This window comes from Melanerpes formicivorus, unplaced genomic scaffold (genome assembly GCF_026170545.1).
Source record: "Melanerpes formicivorus ecotype bairdi unplaced genomic scaffold, bMelFor1.0.p_v2 SCAF_43, whole genome shotgun sequence".
Lineage (NCBI taxonomy): Eukaryota > Metazoa > Chordata > Aves > Piciformes > Picidae > Melanerpes > Melanerpes formicivorus.
In genome coordinates this window covers 5,091,234-5,114,829 of record NW_027142395.1, presented here as the reverse complement: position 1 = coordinate 5,114,829, position 23,596 = coordinate 5,091,234, and the positions used below count along the sequence as shown (strand labels likewise).

General features: G+C 37.7%; 1 protein-coding gene across 1 annotated transcript in view; it reads right to left on the bottom strand.

Moving 5' to 3' along the window:
- PRKCE (protein kinase C epsilon) overlaps nucleotides 1–23,596 on the bottom strand; it is a 350,754-nt gene that overhangs the window by 18,453 nt on the left and 308,705 nt on the right. The window contains exons 12-14 of the mRNA XM_068158885.1: nucleotides 13,421–13,559; nucleotides 10,178–10,366; nucleotides 4,998–5,144 (exon numbers count right to left, since the gene is read on the bottom strand). Of these exons, the coding sequence (XP_068014986.1) occupies nucleotides 4,998–5,144; nucleotides 10,178–10,366; nucleotides 13,421–13,559 (475 nt within the window). The remainder of the gene's footprint in view (nucleotides 1–4,997; nucleotides 5,145–10,177; nucleotides 10,367–13,420; nucleotides 13,560–23,596) is intronic.

Below are 23,596 nucleotides of genomic sequence, written 5' to 3'. Positions count from 1 at the left end.
AAGTTGATGCTAATTGAAGCTACCACTGACTTCAGCCAAATGAGTAACAAATTTTGGGCAGTGATGTTCCTCTGTCCCTTGCAAGTGGAACTGGGGTATCATTCATCTTACTCCACTTGGGCACACCTCTCTGAGCTTCATTGGCTGATTCTAGTGACATACCAGCAGGACACAAGTTCAGTCTGGAAAGCCTGGTGCTGGGCAGGTGTGCTTCCAGAAATGGCAGAAAGAATTTGTTGCAGGAAATATAGTAAGATATGGAGAAGATTGAGGAAAAAGTGCAATATGACAAAATATACCTCTGCTTCACTTTCTCAAATATAAGTTTTGTCAGTCAATAAAAACTTGGTACAAAAAAAATTTCATCAATATACATTAAAGATGAAATACCATCATATTTCAATCCCTGGTTTTAATGCACATTGTATTATCTGGTATGGGACAGAAAGAACCATCCCATCATTTCACTAATTGAGATCTACAATACTTCTCATCATACCAATGACTTTGGGAAGAAATTAAACTGTTATGCTCTTGTTTTCATTTGTGATGTGGCAAAAACACCTTGAAAATGGAAATAACAAACATAGGAATAATATGCCTCAAAGGGATTTCTAACTGGCAACAATTGCTATGGAGAAAAGACATCTGTCTGCACTAGAACTGTACTTATTTCTTCCATGTGCAATTGTATATTAATGTCTGCATTAAAAGCAGCAGGGAAGTATAATATTATTAAGAAAATTCCAGGACAATCTGTGAAACTGTGAGAAGGAGGTTTTAAGAACAGCAGAAATTACCTTAAAGAGACACTGTCAAGGTCACTGGAGCTAACATGTAACAAATACCCTCTTCACAGCTATTCAGAATTTCACTTGATTTCAAATGTACATGCCCCAGAACTATTACTTTTCTGTATTAGCTTTACATGGCATAAATCGACAGTATAGTAAACTTTAGTGTGTATATACACATAAAATTGATTTTGCCACTGAAAAGCCTCATAATTCTGGATTTATGAAAGGAAGGGGTGGTAGACACTATGCATTATAGGACTAGGCCCCAGTCATGTTTTCTATTCCAAGTCATTAAGCTGGAGGAGCAGCCAAAGGTCTTTCACAGCAAGTTTCAGGGCCTCCACATCTGCTTCTATTGTCTTTACCTAGCACAGCCTGGTGAAGGAGACCTGTCACTGCTTAGCAGCCTAAATCTCGGCCACTTGTTTGAGTGCTCCATTCAGGACACTCTTGGAAGCCTTTGGAAAACACAGGTTGGACTTCTGTAATTTCTGTTCCAGGCTGAAAACTGTTAGGAAAGAAATTTCAGCTTCAAAAACATCATAAGAATAATCAAATAATATACAAACTAGAAGGTCACTAACGTTATATTTCTAGTATAATAAGGAATATATCTGCATCTATCCACAGCCTCAGTGGGATTTAAAAAAACTCAAACCACCTCAGAGATCTGCTTAATAAATATCCATGTAGTGTTTCTTCCAAGTCCAGCTGAGAAATTAAAATTTAAGGCTGGCAGAGCTGAGGAGACATACATGAACTATGGAGATGCACAGGCCTTACAGTACCAGGTAATATAGCTCTTCACAAAATCTGTTACAGCAGAGAAAGGATGAAAGGTAACAAAAAGGAAGTTGGCTGTGTTAACCAAGGAACTCACTCGTTTAGGGATCAATGGAGTAGTGAGGCAGAAGAGAAGCAAGGTTTGTTTCTACACCAGCACCTCCATGACCTCCCTTGGCAGATGATTCCATTTTTTTGGATGGGACCTCAGTGTTTGACTGTTTTCCCTCATAACTTCATGTATTGATTGTCAGCATTTTATATTGCGCAGAGCTCTTTTGACCAGACCCTTTTTGTTTTGTCTGCTCGTCTCTCTATTTGTTAGTTTTTAATGTTTGTTGTTGTTGGTGGTTTTGTTTGTTTTGAAAGTGTGTAGGATCTAGTATTTATAAAATTTCCCCCCTTAGTCATCTTAATGGTTGGTCAGAAAATAGATGAATACTTATGCAAATAGATGCATTCTTGCATGAGTAAAGTTTTGTAAATGCGTGCAAAACTCAGATTGAAGGCACAGATGACTATATATACATTATATGCTTCTTTCCCTACACATATATACAAACACGTCACATGCAAGAATATCTATTTTCTGACTAATAATCTGGCCTCTCTTCTTCTAGCTATTTTCACAGATCTAGGCTCTCCTGAACATAAAATTTTATCTTCTTTTAATATTACAAGCAATTAAAAATTAATCAACAGACCTATATCAAAACTGAAAGATGTTAAAACCCAGAAAACACTCCAAACACAGGCATTTGTTATGTTTTTTCCATAATTATTCCATAGCTACGGAGCAGTTACACTTGTTAATCTGAGTCAATGAATCTCAATGCTACACTGACAATTGAATTTAGAGAGGAATTCTGTATCTAGATTTAAAGTAGACTTCATCTGATTAGTGTTCACCTTATTCCCTGTTTTCCATATTTATCAAAGTAAAAGCACTGACTTTTAGCTTGATAAGTATCCAAAATCACCTTTTCAGCATTTGGAATTTATTGCCTTAGATTCCTTTACCATTCATTAATATTTATTTGTGTGATCTTTCTCTACAGCTTAGATTAACATAAAACTTTACTTTTCAAGTAATGAATTGTTCAGTTTCAAAAGAACAAGTAAAAATTCCAGTATGCTCAATGATTTCCACACAATACAATCTGAACAATTGCAAAATTTATACAGCTGGTACAAACCAGCTGATGGATCATAAACACAATGTAAATATATAAGGTATGTCCTTTCTAAGTGAAAAAATGTTGTATGTGAATGTTGACAAGACCAGGTCACTAGGGAAGTTAGATAGTGCAGACTGAAGACGTGAAAATAATATGGATGCCTGTAACAGACTACAGATTATCTAAATTCAGCACCATAAGAAAAAAAACAGTTAAGGAGGAAAACAAGCATACAGAACTAATAGGCTGCTGCAATCAAATTTTGTAGAATGAAGAAAGTTGGTATATACAATATTGAAAAGAAATAGTACACAACATTATAGAAGGAGCCTGAACAAAAATGAGAAAAGGTGTAAATAAGGATGTATAAAATCACTCTAACAATTGAGCAAGCAGCTGTTTTGAACATTTTACAAAGGACTGCCCTAAAATAATCTGAACTCTCTGGTAAAACTGAAATATCCAACAAAATACTATTGAAAGAAGCAGAAAAGGAACAAAACAACAGGAATTGATAAAACAGGAATGGCTTTACAATTTAAGACCATTGAAATAATTTACATCAGCAATGAATAAAAATATATGACATAATAAATGATTCCTAAGAAGGACTGCCACAGCAGGAATATTTACAAAAGTTATAAAGGTAAAAATATCTACTGTCAAAGGGACAATGCATCTCAGTTGTGAAAGGAAAACACAGTAAACAGGCTAGAATTGAGGAACCTGGAACTCACTAGATGCAGTATTTTGTAACTGTACATCCTGATTTGATAACCGAGTAAAGCAACAAAAATTACTGCGAAGTGAAAGGCCAAATACTTGTAAGATCAGGAAAAGACACTACTCAGATAAATACTAATCAGGGCTGTCTGCTACCCAGGGGCTGTGGAAACTGACTGGAGAGCAAGTAGCTACAGTATAAAATAGGCTTCAGATAGATAGTAAGAGGGTTGGTTTGGGTTTTACACATGCTGTGGCAGTGCCAATACTTGTTAGGTCAGCTCAGGTAGTAGGTGCAACTTGGCCACGCCACTAGAGCAGAGCTGGGTAACAGGGTAAGCGAGCTAGCCTGTCCACAACTAGCTGCATCTTTCCCAGGAGAAAAGCTGGATCAGGCATCCACATGACTAGGTTTCCATTCTCCAATAAATGTATAAAGAGAAACGTCCCCTAATATTAGAACTGTCTCTTAGCAACTATTACTCCTAGAGAGATGTTCACAAGGGCTTTCACATACAGCTGACAACCCCTTTGGGCTCTTTCTACATAGCTACAGAGCAACAAAGAGACTTCTCCAAGAACAGACCCAGAGCTCTCAATGGGCAGGCCCTCTTTCAGTCTACACAAGGCATTTGGGGAAAAGCATTACACTGTTGCAAAGGTAAATGCAACAGACAGCAATTCTGCAATGATAGAAGGGACTTTTTCCACTTCTAGGTTTAAGTTAGGTTTAGTGTTGAGCCCAAAGTTTTGTTCATTTTATTTAATACTTTTGTAAACTATCTAAAGAAGAAACAAACAAGTACCTTTATCCTATTTACAGGATAATTAGGAATGTACAAAGTCAAAGGATGCAAAAGATTATTCTCTTGTACTACACATTCTCAGCTGAAAAGTTGACATTTGGTGAACTGTCTGGAGGAAGCCAAGTTAAGTAAAGCATTTTTGCTTGGCTTGTATACCTTCTGCATGTAGGGCTGGCTATTTACATATTTTTGTTACTTCAAAATAGAATGACTCAATTATTGCCTAGCAAAATTTTACATCAATTTATCTAATCATGATACATATTTCTGTCTCCCAGGAAGCTGGTTGTTTCTTTTTCCAAATATCTTTACTTAAAATATTATTAACCAGAAATGCTTTCTCCTGTCTTTCACTACAAAATCCAGTGGCCATCAGCTGCACAGGACTAGAGCAAAGTTCACACAGAAAGTACAGACAGTATATACCCAATTGAAACAATCTCTTCTGATCAAAGTATCTTTAGGAGCACAGGAACATAGTTAAAGCAGGGCCTTGGACCCTGGTTTATGCTGACTATGAACATCTTACTGTGCATCAAATCTATTCCTGACACTTACCTTCACAGAAACAATGACAAGCCAATCTTTTCAGTGCAGTTTTTACATTACTATTTCAACCCCCAAAAGAAGTAAACTCGTATCTCAGAAAAGCCAGCAAGCAGAACTGCAAAATCAAGTTTTCTCTGAATGTTAGGCAAACTGCTACTTACAATCCGAGGTTTGAAGGGTGGCTTGATTTTCCTTTGTTCTAGAAGAACCCAGTCAATTTCTTTGAAAAATGGATGCTGCTTAATTGCATCTTCACCATTCTGTGATGCTACACAGCCAAGTCGTTTGTTTGGGTTTTTTGTCATGAACTACAGGGTAGAGGAGGGAGAGGAAAAATAGTTTAAACATGAATGTCAATGACTGTAAACAATTTGCAGTTCAATTACTCCTTACAATTCCTATAGCCTAGTTTTGAGAGACTGTTTCTTTTTCTTATGTACCAGCAATAAGGATGGCCCTCTGAATTTCAGAGCTTACAGCCAAACTAGAAGATTCAGAGGCTCTGAAGTAGAGGTTTCCTGCAAGAAGCTCTTTCAGCTGTCTGCTGAGATCTTCTAATTTCATCTGGCTGGGAGTACTACAGGAATAGATTCTCTTTCTAGTTTCAGCTTTGGCCAAAAATACTAAAGCAAAGAAGGAAAATATTATTGACTCTAGAAACACTTCCAAATAGATATTTAGGATAGTTCCTGCTCTATCTTATTTGCTCTATCTTACCTATTAATTTCAGGAATAGGGGCTACATTTTATACTTACTGTTGCTTATTTTCTTTAGGTACGTAGGTCACATACTTATATACTCCACTGAAACAGACCTATGGAAAGCCCTAACCTCCTTACTCTTTTCTAGGATTTTATTCTAATACAAGTAAGAACAGCACTGGCAGTTATTGGAATTGAAAGCTTCCTGTTCATATCTCTCAAGAAATACATGGGCTGATCAGTACCAGCAGAAAGCTTCCTTTGAGAAACTCCACAATGTAACTTGCACCTTTTCTTTCAACTCCTGTGCACTACTAGTGGTAATAACTGAAACTAAATGGTCTCCTGTAGTGTGGCAATTTCTGAACATCTCATTTTTAAACATTTACTATTCTTTTCAGCAAAGAGCTGTACAATTGGTACAAAACATTGAAACCAAATGATGTCAGATGATAAAATTTTTCCTGATTTTACTATGTTATTTCTTATTTTATTTCTCTACCTATTTCCTAATGTGTGTTCACACAGAATCCTTGCAATTCAAGTAGCAATGAATGCTATTCTTATACACACATTCATACTCCTATTACACAATTATCTCAAGTTTTGCTATAACTTCACACTCAGCCATTTTTATAACATTTTTTAGATTTAAACAAAAAAGTGTACAAAGTGGAACAAAATGTGATCACTGTCTAGTGCCTATTTAACCTAGGTCACACATTACATACATCTGTAGTAAAAGAAAAACTTACAATAAATAAATCACTATAATGCATAACCTTGCTTTAGTATTCCAGTTATTAGGTAAGTTGGTTTAGGAGTTTTAGTCAGCTAGATCAAACATCCACAGGAGAATACCATTGCTATTGTGTTAAAGATATAACATAGACCATCAAGGCAATTCTCTCTGTGGTTTCTGACACACTTGTAACACTCCAAACAAGATCCTTCTCTTTGGTCTTGTGTTCAGCTGTTTCACAAGGTCATTTGCAAGTGGACAAGTCATACCTAAACTACAGGCCATATTTTCTATAGGCAGGAGAAACAAAGGTTTTGAAAGGATTATTGTGCTTTGGTGAGCTCTCTTAGAAAACCAGAAAACACATTCCTGCATTCCTTGGCTTGCTTTCACCTCCAGGACTGGAGTGGGCAGGCCAGGAACCAGCAGCCACACATCTTGCAGAAACAGAACACAGAAACTACAGGATATGCTTTTTATTATGTATAATGCAGGTGTCAAAGAAGCAAAATCCAATCCTAGTATATGCCATGCACTATCTTTGTTTTAAGTCAGAGAGGCAGAGAAACCACAAAAACATGTCATTTTTAAGGAACCCAGGACATGAAAATATGGCTAGATAGTACAGTTTAATACTGTACTTCACAAACTTTGTGAAACTTGGAAATGGATAATGAGGGAGAACTTCAAGAATGGATACTCAAACAAAATTATCACATGGAAACATGATGCAATAATCTCAGATTTCTGAGGTGGGTATTTCATTCCATAAGTTTCATCCCTTGCAATGAATATTGACTTGTTCAACTTCTAATGCTATTTCTGAAGCACAAGTTGACATTTATTCCCTATTGATGCAAATGTCAGGGCAGAGACAGATATTAACTCTGCTATGTTGATAAGATGGGTGTCATTTGAGCCAACAGACATAGCTCTAAGTGTTGCCTTACTATTTTCCCATATTAAAGCAGAAATTTACTTTTATGAAAAGAGAGCCTTTCAAGATCAGAGTTCCTAATGACTTAAATGACAGAAGCCTGTTGATGAGATAGCCATGTGACTTGGGGCCAGAAGCAAGTATCACCTGGCTACAAAAATTTTGCTTCTTAAAATAACTAGCACAGTTCAAAACTAGAGTTTTGCCTCTGCATCCAGCAGTGTCATGCAAGTGCAAAGGGGATACACACTGTAGAGACAATCCCTCTCCATCACTTGCAAACAAGCACAGGGCTAATTTCAATGAAGAATTGTTTTCCTTACCAGACAGGAAAGAATCTTAAATAGCAATTCCTGTCAATTCACAGAAACAGGACTAGTTAGATCAGCAGGATTTAATGGGATAAGCAACATGCTGCCTTGCAATACTGAGCTGTAAAATTAACCTTGTTAGAGTTTTAGTGGAAATAACAGGAAAACTCTTTATTCAGAAAATGAACATCATTGCTAACAAATAGAAAAGAATGTATTCTTACTAAACTTTCTTTACATGTTGTTTGGAGAAGTGCAAAAATGCACGTTTTCTAAAGAATAAATCCCATGTCTCAAAGCACAATGTGAGGAAACGAAGTGTTCCGAAGTTAATCCCTTGCTAGCATTCTGCAGTAAAATACTTAGATGTCTCTTTCTTTCCTCTGTTTTTCCTGTTCTTCATTTAACTGAATGTGGATGAGGATCAAATAGAAAGCACATGTTTCAAACATGTTTCACACTACAGACGCATAGACAGTAGCTTGCTAAATATAAAGAAATGTTTTCTTTGAATAGCACAGCTCCATTAAATTCTATCAATTTATGCCCAATGAGGAGTAATCTTTTATTATACTGCAAATCAGTTTCCTGAATGCACCTCTCTTTTTAAGGTTTATAATGGCATTAAGGTTTAAGTTTAGACAGAAACATGGATTACAACCAAATACAAACTGCTATACTTAGTATAAAAATGTAGACCCAGAAAAACTGACCTTGTAAAAATTTACAGCAAATGCATCTGTAAAAGAAATTAAATTAGATACTCTTGCACTTAGATTCCCAAAAATATATAGTTTACACTTGCTACCCAATTTTGTGCCTGCATTTGTGTGTAGTTAAAGTATAACATGTATAACCTCAACAGTTAGGGATCTCACTGCTTGCACCACCACAAACTAGACAACACAGAGAGGCTCTGACTGCCAAATCTGTTTCTCACTTTTGTCTCTAAACCAAAGATCTTCTCAAAATAATTACTTTTACTATTAGTTAATTACTATTACTATTAGTAATTATTCAATTACTATTACTCCTAATAGTAATTACTTTTGTACTACTTTTGTACTCAAGGGTTATCAGTTAACTTTTCCTTGCCAACAAATGTTTCTGTGATTCAGAATAATAGAAAGCTCAGTTACCATTGAGCCTGTGCGTGGCAAAGAAACATATCTGACAGGCTGTGAAACCAAAATACTACAGAAAGTCTCACAGATGCGAGTGGAATTCAGACACAAACACTGAAAACAAATCTTTCTCTACAGTTCTCCAAAATAACCCCTGAAGTCTGGATACTAGCTTGAATCTTGCAGCTTGAATCTTCCATTATTGGAAATTAAAAATTATAGTCGAAGTATCATGTCAGCTAATAGAAAGTCATCAGAGAGGTATCTGCGGGGGGGGAGAACAGGTTTGCTTTAGTAAATTTTCCATGTTCTCACTACAGTGAATGGAGCAAAAGAGATACTCCAGTAAACATCTGAGAGGTAAACTTGGACTTCCAGTCTGAATGACCTGCTAAAGCATCTCTATCTCTAGGCTAGAGTAAGTCTGAATATGTTTTTACTAATAGATGGAGATGAGTGTTTACACAGAATGTTATCTTTCCAATGGTGCTAAAACCAGGATTAGTTCAACATTTTATATAGTTTCCAAATGCAACCCTGCCTGAACCCTGACTATATGACTTTACACTACCAGCTGCCCTCTTAACTGAAAGTCTCTTCTTATTCCAGATGCTTAAAGAATACTACAAGTGGAAAGGTAGAAATTTTCCACTTTCAAAAAATCTAGAAAATTGGAATGAAAAACAAGTCGGTTTATTTAGTTATTTATTTTTTAAAGCCAGAAATCCTTCTCAGATTTTCAGAATATGGGGACTGGCATAATGTTTCTGGTTTGGTTTGCTTTTCATTTTAGGATGATATTTGCACATGAGAAAGAATTCATAACAGTACCATGTTAGTGAAGTAAATCTGACTTTAGAAGGACAGTCTAGAAACTGAAGTTGCCCCATAATAGATTATGACTGATTAAAATATTTGTGGCATTTGGTGACATGTTTCTGTCAAGTCACTACTTACACCGAAAAACACCAAACAGAACACAAATAGTTACACTAGAGTAAAACTGCTTATCAAAATGTTATTTAAACTATAAAGTAGAATATGCAGCTGTAAATAAAGGATTTTCAACCCCTCCTGATGATAGAGGAAGAAAGGCAGAAGGATAGGAAATTTTGTGAGTTAAATAAAAACTGTATCTTTAATTATGTAGTGCTTCCCCCACCCTAGTGAACATGTGGCATATAAAGTGCTGAAGTGGTAGCATAGTTCTAGTTGGTTGGGTTTTCCCTGAAACATGAATCTGTGGTACACAGATTTACACAGCATACAACTGCGTGGAATACAAACATTCTGTTTCTTTCCCACAAGCAGTGTAATTTATCCCAGGCCCCATTATCCTAACAGTGGCACTCTGAACTGTGCCTGAACTCCCAGTGGTGACTGCTCTCAACAACTTTCAGCAAATTCAATTTTAATCGAGAAAAAAGAAAAAAAACAACAAAAACCCCCAATCCCACATAAAAAACACAATCCCCCCCAAAAAACCCATGAATAGGAGGAGGAAAGCAAGTAATGGAAGACTCACTGCTTTTAAAATGCTGACAGCTTCTTTACTAAGCCAGACTGGATATAAGACATCATCATGAAGGATGGATTCGAAGAGGTCATCTTCATTGTCAGCTTCAAAGGGGGGTTGCCCAGCCATCATTTCATACATGAGAACACCCAGAGCCCACCAGTCTACAGATGGGCCATATTCTAACTCCTGTAGGATCTAGTATAGAAAAAAGATTGGATTGAACAGACAAGTTGGACAACACTTTTTCCCACACATTTACTGTTTTAGCAGGATACACACTTTCTTTCTCCCACTGCCTAGGTGGGACTGAATTCCATGTTGATTTTGGTATCAGCAGGCATGGTTTCCCACCTATGCAATTTGTGCTAACACAGCTAAGTTTGAATGTGTAGTTGTTCTCAGAAGTACTCACTGAGTTTATCAGTCCCCTGAGCAAAAGAGCATGCCCATGAGCAAAAGAAATGTATATCCTTCCAAACTGTTTAAAGTAGGTCACGCTATAGGGGGAAAAAAGATCAGATATACAAAACAGATTGGTGGAAAATGTGAAACATTTCCTTGTCTCTATCTTGAACAAAACAAACTGAACCAGCTTGTAATGCTGCACAGAGATCATCTGAGAGATTTATTCTAGCCCTTTAGGTAGGGCAGGAAGAAGCCAAGTGCAGTTTTGTGCAAGTTCTTTTACACTATTAAAACACTGTACAACACATGGCTGTAGGAGTAATTTTAACTGCCCCTCCTTTCAGAAAAAACACTGGCTACAACTTTTCATGTGTCACAAGTTCAACCTTGTAGCAAATACCTTTAGTGGGAAGAATCAGGTTAGCACCATGTTTTACTGTACTACTTGGTGTTACAGAACTAGTGTTGCAGAAGGAACAGATTTAACTCTTGGCTCCTGTTCACTGAAAAGAATCTTGTAGTTTGGCTGCAGTGATTCAGCATGACAGGGGAGTGGGGAAAAAAGAGTGGGTGACTGTTTAAGGTGAAATGAGTGCCTTAAAATTGGAATGGCAAACACACCACCACCTCCTTAAACAACACAGTCAGAAGCCTTGTGGTGAACCATGTGAGCTTAGCTTATTTGGGAATTGCAACTCATATTAAACCAAATTCAGTCTTAACATAAAAGCAGAAATGAGTTTAACATTAGAAGAAAACTCTGGATCCCAAGTGGATTATTAGCTGAATGGATATTACATTTTATAGACATTAATTGCAGAAAAGGATACTTTTAAAAAGTGTACTTTTTTGGAAGTGTTCTTGGCATTCTTTGGAACTCAGATATTGCTAAAGAAAAGGAAATTGAAACATAACACCATGATGTAAGAGAAACAGAAGCAAGAGATAAACTTCTGCTATTAAGATGACAAAAGGGAAGCCTGAGTTACTGAGTTCAGTAAACCAGGATTTTGTGTAAAAGTTCCTGGGACCTTACTATTCTTTCTTCTCAGTACTAATTTTCTAAAAATTTGCCAAAGTATTCAATTAGTATACTGAATCTGAAAAGAATTCCTACAAAACCAAAACTGTCATGTTGGTATTCATTTTCTTTTAATGGCAGAATAGTTTTTCAAACTCCATTTGACACATATTATGATTATGATAGTTTCAAGATGATTCACACCTTATCAGTTGTGCTAACAAAGCTTTATGACTATGAACACTAACAATATGGATTTCTAATTTGTTGTCTCTTATCAATTATAAAATAACATTTTTCCTTGCTGCAAATTCATGGTTGGTGAAAGACAAACAATGACACTTGTATCTTAAATCAGCACACTGTATCTTCAATGGAAATATGCAAATGTTACCAACAAAATTAAGCCAACAAAGTCTGCCTAGCAGGCTAAATGTACAATATTGGTTCATTTTAGGCACTTGGGAATGCATCTCATAATATATAAAACCCACACAATTCTCAGCCATTTCTTTTACCCAGTCAATGCCTTGAAACGCCTTTGGATATTCCCAACTGATATGCAGCATCCATATGTAAAGTTTCTACTTTTCTATGAAAGTCTCTACTTTCTGTTTATCTGTACAATGACAAAATGCCACAAACACAATATGGAATGGAATGGAATGGAATGGAATGGAATGGAATGGAATGGAATGGAATGGAATGGAATGGAATGGAATGGAATAGAATAGAATAGAATAGAATAGAATAGAATAGAATAGAATAGAATAGAATAGAATAGAATAGAATAAGTCAGGTTGGAAAAGACCTTGGAGATCATCAAGTCCAACCTATCACCCAACACCATCTAGTCAACTAAACCATGGCACCAAGTGCCATGCAGTCTCTTCTTAAACACTTCCAGTGATAGTAACTCCAATACCTCCCTGGGCAGCACATTCCAATGGCCAATCTCTCTCGCTGTGAAGAATTTCTTCCTAACATCCAGCCTAAACCTCCCCTGGTGCAGCTTGAGACTGTGTCCTCTTGTTCTGGTGCTGGTTGCCTGGGAGAAGAGAACAACCCCCACCTGGCTACAACCTCCTTTCAGGTAGTTGTAGAGAGCAATAAGATCTCCTCTGAGCTTCCTCTTCTCCAGGCTAAGCAAACCCAGTTCCCTCAGCCTCCCCCTACAGGGTTGTGCTCCAGACCCCTCCCCAGCTTTCTTGCCCTTCTCTGGACACGTTCCAGCAACTCAACATCTTTTCTAAACTGAGGGGCCCAGAACTGGACATAGGACTCAAGGTGTGGCCTAACCAGCACTGAGTACAGGGACAGAATGATTTCCCTGCCCGTGCTGGGCACACTATTCCTGATACTCTTTCCTTAAAGAAATGAAAAAAAATATTCCCACAAAGATTCTAAGCAAAACCACACCAAACATACAGTCTCTTCTCTATGAACATGTCCTGCTACATCTCATGAAAAATTGAAAGCATTTTTATAATTACAAAAGACTACTGCTGGCAGTACTAAGTAGCATCTAGCACCTTAAAGGCTAGTAAGTGCCTTCACAACGATGTAGTCAGAAATGAATGTATGGAGAATGCTGTAGTGTTCAGGGCACAGAGAAACCATGCTTTGTCACACCTATAAGCAAGGAATACTGCTTATGAGGAGATGAATAACCAATTTCTGCAGGATTACCCAGGCAAAACTGCAGCAGAGTTTAGACTGCATCTCATCTGTTTTCATCTACATGTAGAAAGTGTCTAAAATTACCCATGTAAGAGCCTGGTGAATTATATTATCTATATTCTTAGTGCAGTGCAAAAATATACCTCCGGAGCTATATAGTCAGGTGTGCCACAAAAGGTTGTGGTGGTCACTCCATTTAGAATTCCTTCTTTGCACATTCCAAAGTCAGCCAGTTTACAGTGGCCTTCTGCATCCAGAAGAATATTGTCCAGTTTCAGGTCCCTGAAATAAAAAGGCCCGAAATTAAATCAGCACTCAAACTGTGATCACGTGCTCTTGAATTTCATCATAAACCAGAATATGACAAATAGATTGTTTCACAAACACCACTGAGAAATCATCCTTCACATGTGTGCACAAAAAACTGGTAGCAGTCAATAAATAGATTTAGTTACAGGCAATAAGGAAGCAGGCAATGACAAGAGTTTTGTAAGATCAGGCCTTTGCTCTCTCTTTAGCTGCATGAAAGCATGGCTGGATTCAAGATGGCATCAGACACATTTGGGAAGGATCTCAGCCATGTTTGCTAAAAATCTAATGTTCTGTCTGTGTGAACAACGGTCAACAATGAATATGTGAATAGATAACACCATCTAATGAAGCCATTCTCTGTTTCTGCATTAGCACAAAGTAAGGAGTGACGAGTTATCCATCTTTTGGGGCACTACTTTCTGCAGTTTAAACCTGGCCAAAAATAACCTCACAGGAGTATGTTGCATTCTTTGCATTGTCATCTTAGCAGCCACCTCTGACCACTTGTTTCACGAATATCTTTGTGTCAAAACCCACACAATTCTTTAGTTATTAAATTGAGTGAAGTCACAAGCAGGATGAGACAGGAATATCCACCTTTCTTGTCTTGCCCTCCGCACATTTCTAACAATGTCATTGATGGTTATTGCATGTTCCAACACAAGGGATGCTGGGCACCGTTTAACTTACCTGCCACTTGCCTTAGACTAAACTACCAAAGGATCTGGAAAGTCAGTGCACAAAAATCCCTCTCACTTGCATGAAAACAACCTCCACAATCAATAACACTTTATCACGTACAAATAATAAAACAAGCATAAAACAAAGAAAAGAAGCTCCATTCATATTACAAAACCAAGTTTATTCTTACACTTCTGCCTAGGGTTTAGGTGCCTCTGCCCCACACAGAAGTGAAAAAAGACATTGTATGTATGAATGCAAAGACAGGTGAGAATCAAAACCAGAACAAATGTCCTTAAGTGACTTTGTGGACACTTTATGATCAGAGCTTTTTTCCCCCTAGAATAATTAGCAAAATTTTCATAGGTAGAATCGGTTAAAACAATAAATGTGTCAGCAAGTGGTATATCAGATAGAGGGACAGAATCCCATGTCAACCTCTGTTATAAAGTTACTCCAAAAGCCTGTGAAAAGATGTGGGTTTTTTCCCAAAAATCCATTATGCCAACAAATTCCACCTGAGTAAGGGGTAAGAAGTCTTCACATCACTCTGAGGATTTCATTCAAGAAATATCTCCCTGTCAGATCCTAGACTTTAGAACCACAGGCACCATAACATGGTGGAAGCATTCACACACATTAAATAATTAAATAACCCTTACAAGGCTGTGTTATGTTAAGAGCTCTTGTGGACATGTCCAAGGCTAACATATGATTGGATTTTCCCAGAAATGTTCTTTTTGCCCTGTTAGTCTGATTTCAGTAGGTTGATTTTTTTTTTTTTTTGACAATTGCTCAAAATTTTGAGATGTGCTGGCCCACATTTAGCTAACATATATTTCTCAAGCATTTACACAAAATAGCATAAAACTCAGATTTCAGGTACACTACCCAAGGTCTACATAATCACTGCACATCTGTGCAGCATATTAGAGATTTATTGGAAGCAATGGATGACTAACTGTAGAGATACATTGCATTGTATACATGTTACAAAGTGGTTTTCACAAGAAGTATGACATGGGAAAACAAAGCCAGATTTACCTCATTAACGCTAAATACACTGTCTCCCACATAAACTAACTTTCTCAGATATGGTTTATGTAGCTGAAGCATATAGTGGTTGTAGAAATGTTTGTTGCAGCCAATATACCCTTCACTAGACTTTGCTATCTCCAGATCAGTTATGCTGCTCTTGTAGGTCCTTGGCTGGTCATCCACTTAAGGCCCCTTGCAGCAGACTACATATTTTACCATTCCTTAAGATCATCCTTTTCATGAGTTTCTAAATGACCCAAGATCTATCTGGCTACAATATAATCCCCTACATCAAGCTATTTAACCCTTTCAAGGATGTTGACTTGCTGGAATGAGTCCAGAGAAGGGCAACGAAGTTAGTGAGGGGCTTGGAACACAAGCCCTATGAGGAGAGACTGAGGGAGCTGGGGCTGCTTAGCCTGGAGAGGAGGAGACTCAGGGGTGACCTTATTGCTCTCTACAACTACCTGAAGGGGGGGTGTAAACAGGCAGAGGTTGGTCTCTTCTCCCAGGCAGTCAGCACCAGAACAAAAGGACACAGTCTCAGGCTGCGCCAGGGGAGGTTCAGGCTGGAGGTCAGGAGGAAGTTTTACACAGAGAGAGTGATTGCCCATTGGAATGGGCTGCCTGGGGAGGTGGTGGAGTCGCCGTCACTGGAGGTGTTCAGGAGGAGACTTGACAGGGTGCTTGGTTACATGGGTTAGCTGATTGGGTGGTGTTGGGTGATAGGTTGGACGTGATGATCTTGAAGGTCTCTTCCAACCTGGTTTATTCTATTCTATTCTATTCTATTCTATTCTATTCTATTCTATTCTATTCTATTCTATTCTATTCTATTCTATTCTATTCTATTCTATTCTATTCTATTCTATTCTATTCTATTCTATTCTATTCTAAATAACATCACTTCCTATGACTGGAAAGTGATTTGCCAGAATTGTCCAGTACCATGCAAGTGCAAACATATCAACAGCTCTATGCCCCCTAAAGAAGTCAAATAAACAAAGTAAAGCTCCCCATTCAAAAAATCATCTATCTTCCCCAAAATGCTCTTCCAGTGAATTACAAGTGTTACTATCAAAAGACCTGCATTAGGACAAGACCATAACATCACCGAGTAGAATGTGGTAAGTACAAGAATAGGATAAAGCTCTTGCAGATGGGAGAAGTAAATAAGCTTGTATCTTTAGCTTTTAACCTTCCAAAAGCAGTGTTATCTTGGATGTTTCTAAGCTAAGGAACAATGGAGGCTGTATTTCAAAAGGTAAAAGCAGTCAGAGAAATCAAAGTATAATTAGGTTTGATGCAATCTGGAAATTGCTTCCAAGCCACCATCACAATGGTCTGTTAGGAAGGAGGTCATAATACAAATATTTATGACAGGAACTGATAAAATTTAAGAGGCTGCTATGAAAACTGGATCCACCTAAGTTCAGACTGGTGAGTGACCAGCAGAAGACTTATATGATATCTATCACAAGTCTTACAAGGAGTGGCTGAGGGAATTGGGGCTGTTCAGTCTGCAGAAAAGGAGGCTCTCTATAACTACTTGAAAGGAGGTTGTAACAAGGTGGGTGTCAGTTTCTTCTTCTATGTAACAAGTGACAGGACAAGACGTAATGGCCTCAATTGTGCCAGGGAAGGTTTTCATCAGATATTAGGAAACATTTCTTCACTGAAAGGGTTGTCAAGCATTGGAACAGACTGCCCAGGGAAGTGCTCAGAAAGTCACCAGTCCTGAAGGTATTTAAAAGATGTACAGATGTAATAATTAGGGATATGGTTTAGTGGTGAACTTCATAAAACTGTGTTGGAAAGGAACTTGAAGATCATATAGTTCCAATCTTCCTTCTATAGGTAGAGACATGTTCTACTAGCTCAGGTTGCTCAAGGCCCCATCCAACCTGGCTGTGAACACTTTCAGGACTGAAGCCTTTACAACTTCTCTAAGCAATCTCTTCCAGTGCCTCATCACCTTCACGGGAAAAAAAAAAAAGGGGAAAAAAAAGTTCCTTCTAATGTTAGGTGTACACTTGGGCTCAGGATCTTAAAGGCCTTTCCCGACTCTAATGATTCTGTGTTTCTATGATTCTATAATAACTCAGATCCCAGAAACAGGACTTTCCAGTGCTGGCAGGTGACACACTGGAGCTGTTAGGACCCATATGCTACCCTACCAAACTGAATGGAGATAAAGTCAGTAACCCAAGAAACTCCTAAGCTAAAAGAAATCTCAATATTAATAAAACACTACCAGCAAGCCACCACGTAATTGAGAAAAACAGGATACTCACCATTGTTTTTATTTCCTTAAAAATTTTTGTAAGACATAGAAATTAGCAATAAAAAATTAGCTTGGAGAAAAAGAATGAACAAACTGAGCAATGAGAAAAACAGGAAGAGTCAAAATATTAAATTCTGACTACCTGTAAAGACCGACAGTGAAATGTTAAACCTATCTGTAAAAGCACACATCAATTTAACTTTCTTACCAAATTTACTCTTGCCAAACTATGATCCTACCTGACAAAAAACCAAAACCACATCTGGGACCTTTTCATCAAGCCAAAATAAAACAATAAAGCTTATAAGCCTCTTCAAAACTCCATTAGATGTGCTGAGGACATCAGTTTAGTTACTCATGTGATAATGGTATTCAGTAGCAACAGACTTTTATTATCACACCATAGTTTCAAAGAAATTTTTAAGAGGTTAAAACAATTGCAGCATGACTCCTTTTAAAGTACAGATGGGAGGTTAAAAGGTAAGCTGGGAATCTGCAAATGTTTCAAATTCATAGCTAGCCTGCAAGATTATCATAGTCCATAAAAATTCCTGCACTAAAAACTATTCAAAATCATTCTGCCAATTTACAGTTGCCAGATTTAAAAATACAATAACAATCAAACAAAACTAAAACAAGAAACCCCACCAAAACTCCCTAGTTATGCAACTTTAAAAAAAAAATCTTAGTTAAATAAACACCTCACAGTTAAACACCTAAACTGCAACAGAGATAAGGAAATAAATGAAAAGTAACAGAAGAGTTGTCAAGGAAGTTTGCTGTTTCAGAGCAGCAGTCTCACTGAAAGAAACCTTAAAGTTTTACTTTAAGACCTCTATCTCCTCAGAACTCTTTTAAGGAACAGCCAGCTCTCCTCCTACATGTCAAAAAGTAAACAGCTATCGAACTCTGGAATGTAAATTAACAGAACAAGCTGTTCTGATCCATTCTGTCTTTTTTTGGTTCCTGGTATTAGTACCAGTTGTCTACCTCTAAATCAGAGGTAGTGTCAGATAGCTCAATGACAAAGGTCTATTAAACTCTTCTTTTTCTCATTTTGCATTCTCTTTGTAGGAATTAAGAAAGTCATCTGTGTCTGACTAAATGAGTTCCTACAACCTGAGTAATTACATGCAACTGCAAACAACCTAACCAGTTAAGCCAGGAAAATGTCCAGATTGCTTGAATGCAGTAATGCTACATTAAGCGATTTCTCTCTTTTGTTTGTCTGCCAAGATACTTTGTACAGTCAGTTCAGTTGAATTGAGCAGAGAGTTGCATAAAATGTTTTGTTTGGTTGTTTGATTTTTTTTTTTTTTCTCTGAAAGCTTTAAGCAGAAATTTAAGACTTGGTTTCTATTTCTGGAAACCTGCCAGCATTACAGTCACCTCACAAGCTGGAATGACTGGCAGGATCTCAAGAAAGAATCAAGATTACAACTGTAAGGTTTGTGCAAGTCAGAACAGAAGAGTGGGTGGACGGCTGGTAACCTGCAAGAAAACTTTCATGACACTCACTTCTTCCTTCACACACCAGTGTCATGAGACACTGATTGCCCCAGCTTTCTACAAATGTTGACTGGACAAGGCTTCACCGGACTGGGCTCTTGGAAGTCTGACTCCCAAGAGCAGCCAGAAAGGTAACAGCTTTGTGTGTGTGGCCCTATGTGTCACATGTGTCATTTAGATAACAGATAATTTTCTTGCTGAAAGTAAGACAATTAAGCAGACAAGATGACTTTTACCAGCAAAATCAGAAAGTCTGCCAAGCATTACTAACAGTAGCCTTTGAACACACTAAACATTAGTGACTAAATAAATCTGTATTTGAAGAACAAGTAGCTGAGAAACATGATCACAAGCTGGTTTAAACAATCACTTTGAAATGAATTGTCGCTGCAGCATCTGCTTCCACTCTATTGAATGAGCAACAAACCTGTAAAGCATATATATTTCACAGCATAGGTCAGAATGAAGCATAATAATTATTATCTACACACAACAGCAATTGGAAGCAAGAACATTTCTTTTATAGGGTGAAAGTTCAGTGAAGGACTCTACCTTACTAAATGTTTATAGAACATCAAAGTGGAAAGATCTGAAAGCAACACAAGTCTAAAGTACATAGCTACTGAATAACCATTATTTTTGGTGACTTGCAACTGCAATAAACTCTTTTAATCATTGCCTCTGTTCCCCTGCACGGGAAAAATCACATCCTCTCTGCAGGCTTTAAATAGGTAAGCCCTTCATGGAAGAAATTACAGAAGGTAAATGGGAAACTTCCCCCAACAATATAGAAAAGCATCAGATTCATTCTCTAGATACTCCAGGTACTGAAAGTCGTAACTGAAGGCAGTATGGTCACTATATCAATTAGCAATTTCAATTAATAAGGTGAAATATGTGTTTTTTTCCTTTCTATTTAATTGAGGTAACATTTCTACATTCCTAGAACTACTTTAACTTACACAGTGGTATACAAATTGTTTTTGAAAAAAAGACACTCCTTTACAACAACACATCTCTCCTGCATCCAGCACAAATCTGCCCTTTGCTGTAAGTTTTGGTAATGTTGCATTATCAACATAATTTTCAGTCCTAAGCAGTAAATATCACAGAGTTTGGATCATTTCATCATCTCAAATGGTGTATTCTGCAAAACTGATGAATACAACCAAAATCTTTGTCTCAGTTACTCAAGAACACTGGCTCAAGCTGGCGGACAGTCACAAGAGGGGTCTCCCAGGGATTGATATTGGGCCCAAGACTGTTTTATATCTTTATAAGTGATGCTGGGATCAAGAGCACCCTCATGAAGTTTGCAGATGACACCAAGATCAGTGGGGAGGTTGACACTCGAGAAGGAAGAGCCACCCACCAGGAAGAACTGACAGGCTGAATGAGTGAATGAGAAAGACTGAACCAGATCCTTGGGGTCTCTTCCAACCTAGCATTCTGTGATTGGTGGTCTCAAAATATTGATAACTAATATACTAGGTTACAATCTATGCAAAATGGAGTACATAGAGAACTGATTGGAACAAAAAAAATGTGTCAACAGTTTTACTGCTAGCTCTAACCAACATAATCTCAATTTCCACATGTAAACCATGGGACAGGTGTATCAGGACTGCACTGCAGAAGTGGATTCTTTTGTCACAAGCTATCAGTAAGGCTTCCTCACACTGCCAACAAATCAGGGATCAATGGGAGAACTCAAATCATAACTTCTAAGAAAATACAAACTACTAATATATTTTTTTTTCCAACTGAAAAACTCTGTGGGAAAGAAGAACCCCATATTTTCTGACCTAACTGAGTGCAAACATGCAATAACAGCAGCATCACTGGATGCCAAGTTGTGCCAGATGATGTGGGCCTCCCTTACCTATGGAGTAGGAAATAAGACACGAACTGGATTGTTCATGTTTATGAGTGAATTTATGAGCAGTTTTAGCAGGGAGGGAGTTGGGAGAAATCTGAGTGAGACTGATGGTGAGGAAAAGATGGTTCTGCTGCTTTTGTTGTGGTAGGAAATCTCAGGAAGTTCTGTGTTTGTTTGAAAGTCTTGGAATTTCTCTGCTTTGCTTTTATGTTGAGTCATTAAGCAATTACTGCATTTATGATACACATTTTCTTTGTCACTGTTATATTACTTGATATTATCAAATAAAGGCATATCTATCATAAAAACTATAGCAGAGCAGTATGTAGCAATATATAGAAAAACCTGCTGTGCAGATTTGCAAACTGCTACTTTTCAGCAGTGCCAAGTTTGGAATAAAGCAAATCCACCTTATACTGATGTGTATCAGCATGCACAATAGCTAGCAGCAGACGAATTAAGAGCATGTACTTGATTTCAATTAACATCAGAGATCCTATAGCTACTTTTCACCAAAGAAACCAGTAATAGTTCAGATAGCAGGGTTGACATTAATGGGAAATGATGACTTTATTTACCAGAGTGACACTCATTGTCAGGTGTGTTTACTTTTAAAAAGTACACACCTTTACTTTCATTGTATAAAGCAACATCCATCAACCTGCCATTTGCACAGGTATCTTGTGGCTAAGTATGTGGCAGAGATGGAAAGAGGGATGTAGCAAAAGGCTGTTTGTTAATATCCACCCAGGACATCTGCAGGATGCAAATACACAACTGCTATCTGTGGCCCTGTAAACCCCAGTTGTTACAAGGCAAATGTATGGCTCACACTATGTGTAACATTATCTGGTCCAGGGTCCTGAGACAGAAAAGAAGGCTGTGTGATGAACATGTACACAGACCTCATTATTTACTGACATCTTAGTAAATTTTCTATAAAATTTTCTATAAAATCTAGATTTTCTATAAAATAACTTCTACATAGGGCTTTTTAATGGCTTTGACCATAACTTTATTACAATACTCAGTAGCAGCTTTGGGTATTATAGTGCCTGATCTGCTTATCTTACTATGCTGAGTTTCCTTAAAATAATGTGCAGACAAAGAAATGTGTCATACTTAACAGCTTTCCTTTGTGTGACTTTTCCTTTCTTACTATTTCCAATTTTAATTTGTGAACATAAGCAAAATATGTACAATTTAAAATATGCATTACGTTAAACTTTCTCAAAAATTGGCTAAGCACAGAGGGGTGCAATCTCTATTACTTTGTCAAGAAAGGGTTGCCTTTTACAGTCACAATATTCTGATTTGTAAACCTTATATTTCCATGACCCATACCTGGGAATGCAACAATTTTTCCACGAGCCTAAAGCAGGAATGGGATATAGAGCTACAGCTGTGCTCTTGGGTTTGCCTACTGCCAAAGCCTGATTTAAACAAGTTTTATGTTGGATCCTAGTGGCAACTCTACCCTCTTGTGGCCCATAGGCCTGCAATTTTTGTCCCAAGTATGAGTTGTCACAAATGAAGCTGGCTTCTTGTTAGGCTTATTGCATATGACAAAAAAAAAAGTCTCAGAAACTTGCAGCTAAACTAGACAGCAAATTACTTTCTCATTTTGTACTGTTTCTTGAGATTTTGCATGCCACTTGTGTTTCATGCTGGGTGAAAACACAGACTGCTCAAAGGCTATTCTGAAAGTACTAGCCAATGGCCTGGTGCTGAGGAGAGAGGCTGGCTCTGAACAGAGGCTGAGCCTCCTGGTTGCCCTGGTTCCCCATTACCCCCAGAATTGCCCCTAGTTTAAGGCTACTAGCAGTTCTCTCAGAGATTTTCTTCTTTCGTGCTCAGTCTCCACTTTTTTTTTAAAAGCACCATTTTCTAACTTCTTAAAAGACTTTTGTTGAAAAAATCCTAACTAGCTCTACATATTCAGCCTGAAAATGACAGGGTGAAATCTGTACTACCACTGATGATATTTGCTGTTTCAGCCTCTGCTACAAAGGCCATGTGTTAAGTCATTGCTAAATAAGTAATGAGATAAACCTCATCCTCACTGACACCTTGGTGATCCCACAGAACACAAAAGAGGTCCGCAAACCCAGCCAAAGACTGACTCAAGCAGTGGTATTCCACTCTTCAAGGTACAGTGCTTTCTGCTGTTATTTTTATATCTCAAATAACATAAAAGTAAGATTGTATATTATGACAATAGGTTAGGTGGAGTGCAAACTAGAAGTGCCTCCTATGTTTACAATCCCTTTAAATATGCAATACTAAATCGTTATTTGATAAAACCACTTGATGAAAGACAGCAAAAGCATGGCATGAAGCTTGTCAGGTCATGTTTTGAAAACTTAATTCTGAAAAAATGTGATCAGAACCTTAGAAACCAAATGTATTGGTAGACACAATAATTAACCTCCCAATCACTGGAGGTGTTTAGGAAGAGACTGGATGAGGCACTTGGTGCCATGGTTTAGTTGATTAGATGGTGTTGGGTGATAGGTTGGACTGGATGATCTCTAAGGTCTTTTCCAACCTGGTTAATCCTCTCCTCTCCCTCTCCTCTCCCTCTCCTCTCCCTCTCCTCTCCCTCTCCTCTCCATC